This window comes from Crocuta crocuta, unplaced genomic scaffold (assembly GCF_008692635.1).
Source record: "Crocuta crocuta isolate KB4526 unplaced genomic scaffold, BGI_CrCroc_1.0 scaffold1112, whole genome shotgun sequence".
NCBI classification, from domain to species: domain Eukaryota; kingdom Metazoa; phylum Chordata; class Mammalia; order Carnivora; family Hyaenidae; genus Crocuta; species Crocuta crocuta.
In genome coordinates this window covers 124,280-129,813 of record NW_027527161.1, presented here as the reverse complement: position 1 = coordinate 129,813, position 5,534 = coordinate 124,280, and the positions used below count along the sequence as shown (strand labels likewise).

Genomic DNA, 5,534 nt, shown 5'->3' with positions numbered 1-5,534 from the left:
TTACCTTCTGGGGATAGTTGTAAGAGGTAACTGTATCCTGAGGAGACATAGAACATGGTCTTCTGTCCTGAAGAGACTTTAATGAATACAGAAGTATAGTTATATAAGGGTAAATCAAGAAACTAAACAGCACATTAATAAGAGACCTGCTTTATTTCACTATCTCCTTAAATTAGGTGAAAAGTGATCTGTCCTGAAAGTATTCAGATTCTGAAGCAACTACTAAGAGAACATTCCAAAAGGTATCACTGTAGTGCCTGATTTAGGTAACTGTGCTATTTCCTATCTATAGAGATCCTTATATCCAATTCTAGTTCAATAAAGGTCCTAAAATGAATGGAGAACTGTAATTTAAACATTTCTCAGTGGCCTATCTTACCTTTTTAAAAGCTTCAAAATCGGTAGGACCAACAACAGTTTTGCTAAAAGAGCATTCCACCTAAAGATGTAGCTTGGGACAAGTGTAGCTATCTGGTTATCCATCTGTATCCTATCTAAGCAGGATGGAGAATACTCTGACTACCACTCCTTCTGGCTCAACACCTTTGTGAAAGTAAAAACGATTTTAAAATGCTCAGAGTTAGGTAGGACAAATAGTGTGAGAACAAAAACAAAAAAAAAAACACCTAGCAGCAGAAATTGGTTTACTAATGAAATTAACACAGAGGGAATCAAGTGAAGGAATCACAGAAAACACGAAGAACCACACTGTGACAAAGATGAGCCCAAGTTAACATGGATCTAAGACTGAACATTTCTAAAGTTTGGGCTCAAGTACAGCCAACACACCTGACAGAAAGCAAACTCTGGCTTTGGCTCAGAAAGCCCAGTGTGAATGCTAAACAATTCTGCAGAAGGATTCAGTTGCGAGTTGGGCACAGAAATAAGAAGTATCAATAAATGCTCACAGCTTTGTTACAACGCTCTGAAGCCTGGACTTCTTTAAGTCCTGTGCTGGTCCTCTCCCCACAGCATGCTGTGATAAAAATTACTTAAAAACAGCCTGATGACGGGGGTGTGGGAGTGGAGCACATCCTGAAGAGACTGAAAGTTACCGGGGATGCATGATAATGGAAGGTCAGAACAAAATGGAACATGTGACAAATGATAAAGGGACAGAAAGAAAGTATCTACTCTGGTCAAACTTGATGGTGAGATTTTTGGTTACTTTTTCACTGGGGTGAGAAATCACTAGGGTGGCTATTTCAAGAAATAGCATAAAAAGACAATGATGAAGGTAGTAATGGCAAAGTGAGAGGAAAAACTATTCCTCTAGAAGGGACAAGGAAAGGGAAGGAGAAATAAGGGGAAGAGAATCACATATCATGGTTTTCTTCATTCCTAAGATGTATCACCTGAACAGCGAAAACAAAAGTTCAGTATGTGAAGTTAAGATTAACCACAGAGAACAGAGGGTTGTTATTCAAGTTCTTAATAATAGTCCAGTTCTCCTTCTGGGTACATGGTCAGCTGTTCTTCCTGGCCCCATCTAAAGTCAGGTGTGGCCATGTGATGTATCTGGTCAATGAAATATGAGCAGAAATATTAAAAGCCAGTTTACCTTTAGTCCTCCAAAGTAACTGTAAAAGCCCATGTCCATTAGCCTGGGTCCCCTAAGTGACTATGACAAACAAAAGCTTGCTACCAACCTACACTAAACACAGAACATTAACAAGAACAACTGTTATGCATTAAACCACGGAGATTGTTTTTTTTTGTGGGGAGGGTGTTACTGCAGCATAACTTAGGTGAACAGAAATGATATTTTGGTAATTAGAAGTAGGGTGCTACTATAACAAAAGCATCACTTGAAAAGGAGATTATGAGCTTGTGGCTCCTAGGGGAGATTTGGAAAACAAGGTTCATTTTTGGTTTTGATTACTAGTGGCAGAGTTCAGCAACATATTTTGAGATATATGTGTATAGAAAAGTAGTTTCTAGAAAGGAATGAAAGGGAATAGAGAATCCTTGAATACAGGAACTTACACGGTTGAAGAGGCAACTGCTTCAACCCTAAATTGTAAAATATAAAATTGTTAAGAGCTTTGGACAATGAAGAGTAGTTAAAGCCTTGGCTTTGAAGCAAAAATCAAATCACTGTTAAAATCTGACTGCCTTAAGATATCTCAAAGCAAGAGTCCAACTAAGGATGCAACATCCATTGAACCCTTGCTCCTGGACAAAACGGTTCATGGAAAAGCCTCCGAAAGTATGGTTTCTCCATCCCTGAGAAGCCCAAGGTACTTGCAGTCAAGTAGAGAGAGACACAGGGATAAGGATGCAAATTAGAGCAAATCTAAGTGGTACATCGATAAAACAAAAATTGTCAGTATGGCTACTCCATATAAAACTAATAGGAATCAAACAGATAAGCAGCATAATAAATTAATCACGCAGCCAAAGAAACTATGAGCAGAACTAAAACCATCCAACTGAGATAAAACAAGCCTTGGGCTCCAATTTTCTCCGAGTTGAGAAGCAGGCTGAGAAAGCTGCTCAGCTGCCAAGAAGGACTATTCTCCAATGCCTACTTCAAATATGGCCAAGGAAGGAAAGGCCTTGGAGCAACCAAGAGCCCCAGAAAACAATGAATCAGAGAGCCCCTCCAAGGAAGAGTTCCCCACGTCTAGGTTGTCTGTCCAGGATGTAACCTACAGGCCATGAGCTATGTTTCTCCCGTTTTACCCTCTTTCTGAATGAGAATTTTTACTGCCATTTTTCAGTTGGCTCCACCACTGTAAATTGGGTATATAGGGTTTAAATAACTTTGTATCTTTGGTTTTAGGCCTCCAGATGATGAGCCACATCTCGACCCAATTCAGAGAATACTACATATTTCCGAGAAACCTTGGGCTCTGAGTTTAATTATACCAAATAAGATTTCTGGATTGTCTCCCCTTGAGGTGGAAGCAAGTATTTCGCCTGTGGGAGGGAGTTTGAGTTGAATGTTATAGTCCTTATTGCTGTTAAAATATTTCCAACTTTTTGACTTTCAGACACATAGAAATTAGATTCTTCAGTGGAGCATGCTCTGGTAAATGAAAAAGTAAGTGACATGTGTCACTTCCAGGTGGAAGCTGTAAGAGCCAGTGCATCATTCACTACCTTTTGTTTCCTGCCTTGGCAACAATGAATGGAGCTTCTATCAGCCCAAGTCCCTGAGCAGAGCCCTCCTGCAGACCTCCAGTGCATGTGAAGCATAACCAAGAAACAAACTTTTGTTATGTGAAGTAATTAAGATTTGTGGCCCACTCTTACTTAAAAATCATAATAAAAACCCCTAAAAAAAATCATCACTGCCAGTGTTTGAATTTCCTCTTCTACCAAAACATTAGGACTATCTATAAATAGATTAATGTCAGATGTAGATTAACTTCTTCATCTACAAAATGGGAATGAAACCCTAACTACCTCATAGGGTTGTTCTGATTTAAATATATTTCTATATATAGCTCTGAGAACAGTGCCCTAGTAGTACACAGTAGGAGACAGAAGTGCTTGCCATTATTATGAAATACCTACCAAGTTTGCTGTAGATTCAGTTGTGCTATAAACACCTGAAGTTTCATAGTCTGGTTCTAGAGAATATAGCCAAAGTAAAGTAAAACATGAGCATTATTTTATAATTTAATATTGTATAAAAAATGAAGAATGTCAGAGTATATCTAGATCTCACTGACCTGAAGGATAATTATAATCTTCATGATATCTCCCTACGAAAAAAGACAGAAGAAGTGTTTATGTAGGACTTTTTAGCTCAGCAGAGCCAGATGGCCAGCACTTGCTTTTTCTCAAGTTTTATAGATATATATTCAAAACTAAAATGTCTATGTCCTTGAAACAAGTGATTTGATATTTCATACTAGTCAACAGATATGGAAGCCAAGGATTGACAGTAAGCAGGACAAATTTCTCCTCTGAAAACTTCCTTAGTTCCTAAGAGTTCAGGCAGAGGTGAAAAACCCAGCTGTATCTAATTTTTCCAGTCAAGCAGTAGAGTACGACAATTAAATTCACTGGCTCTGGAGTTAGGGCTGTCTAGATTTAAATCCCGATTAACTTCTAGAACTTAACATCACTTTAAGTGGGTTATTTAATATTTGTGCATCAATTTCTGCACTATACAACAGGGGTAATAGTACTCAGCTCACAGGGGGTAAAAAGAACAGAACATGGTGCTTGATATAGATATAGTAAGTGGTGTCTATAAAGTAATGAGTGTGACCCATAGTTTGCTTAAGTAGACATTAAAGGGGTGTATCATGCCTCATCTGTTTCTCAGCCTGTTTTAAGTAAATAATACATTTAAAATTGGTTTGTTCTCAGAGGATGGCTCAGTAAACTAAAATATTTTGCTTTAAAACTACAATACCATTGAAATGCAAAGAAAAGTTAATCATCAACTGGACAGTTTTCCACCAAATAAAAACCGACAGGTCAAAACTGGATTTGATTCTTAAACATGTCACTTATTAAACACATACATGCAACCAATCCAGACAGCAAGATTTGCGGTGGGAACAAAGATTTGATTACTCTGAATATGCCACTACAGGTGAGCAGTACATCTGAAGGTACCCACTAAGCTAAAAGAAAAGACAAAAGGGTCATGCTGAGTAGAAGAGCAGAGAATACACATCCTTAAGCACATGCATGGGGACAAAGTCTTCACAGATCATTCTTGTGCTAGATGTTTTATCCTCATTAAATTCCCAGAAATAACTTTTTTCTTCTACATCAGTAGTAAAAAGAAGAACATAAAGAAAATAAAGAACCTGAATGATAAGTCAAGTCATTGAGACTGCCTCACACCACCTTAATTCACCCAATTCCTACAGAATTATTTCAGTAGAACTGTCTGTTGCTCACAGATCATTTTACAATAAAATGGTAAAAATAAGCACACCCCATAGTGAGAGGCACTCCAGCAACTCTTAAGAACATACATATAGGCTTTAGTGTTGGACAAACCCAAATTCAAGTGATCTCTGCCAGTCACAAAGGAGTATATATTGCATGATTGCACTTATATGAAATGTCCAGAATTGGCAAATCCATTAAGACAGAAGAAAGTAGACTGGTGGTTGTCAAGGGTTGAGGGGGAGAGGCGTTGGGGTGGAAAATGGGGAGCAGCTGCTAATTAGTACAGGATTTTTTGGGGGTGACAAAAATGTTCTAAAATTGATTGTGGTGACTGTCATTTATCCCTGTGACTATACTAAAATCACTGAATTGCAAACTTTTTAAATAGGTGAATTATATGCTATGCAGATTATATCTAAATAAAGCAATTCTAAAAAAGCTAAATCTCTGCCACTTACTCAAGGTATGATGTTGGCCATGTCATTTACCCTGTGAAGCTCAATTTCCTCATATAATACACAAGGATACCACATTCCTTTGAAGGATACAGTTAAATAGATTAAATTATAAATATACTTAGTAGATGACCAACAGGATATAATGAATAATAAAGTTCTAAGTAGGCTTTTCCAGGCAAATTCTTTGTTTTATAGCAGCCTTATAAAATGGAA

At 37.7% G+C, this 5,534-nt stretch overlaps 1 protein-coding gene across 1 annotated transcript in view; it reads right to left on the bottom strand.

The window, feature by feature from the left end:
* ALG13 (ALG13 UDP-N-acetylglucosaminyltransferase subunit) overlaps window positions 1-5,534 on the bottom strand; it is a 62,015-nt gene that overhangs the window by 20,915 nt on the left and 35,566 nt on the right. The window contains exons 21-23 of the mRNA XM_077763050.1: window positions 3,681-3,713; window positions 3,523-3,578; window positions 5-76 (exon numbers count right to left, since the gene is read on the bottom strand). Of these exons, the coding sequence (XP_077619176.1) occupies window positions 5-76; window positions 3,523-3,578; window positions 3,681-3,713 (161 nt within the window). The remainder of the gene's footprint in view (window positions 1-4; window positions 77-3,522; window positions 3,579-3,680; window positions 3,714-5,534) is intronic.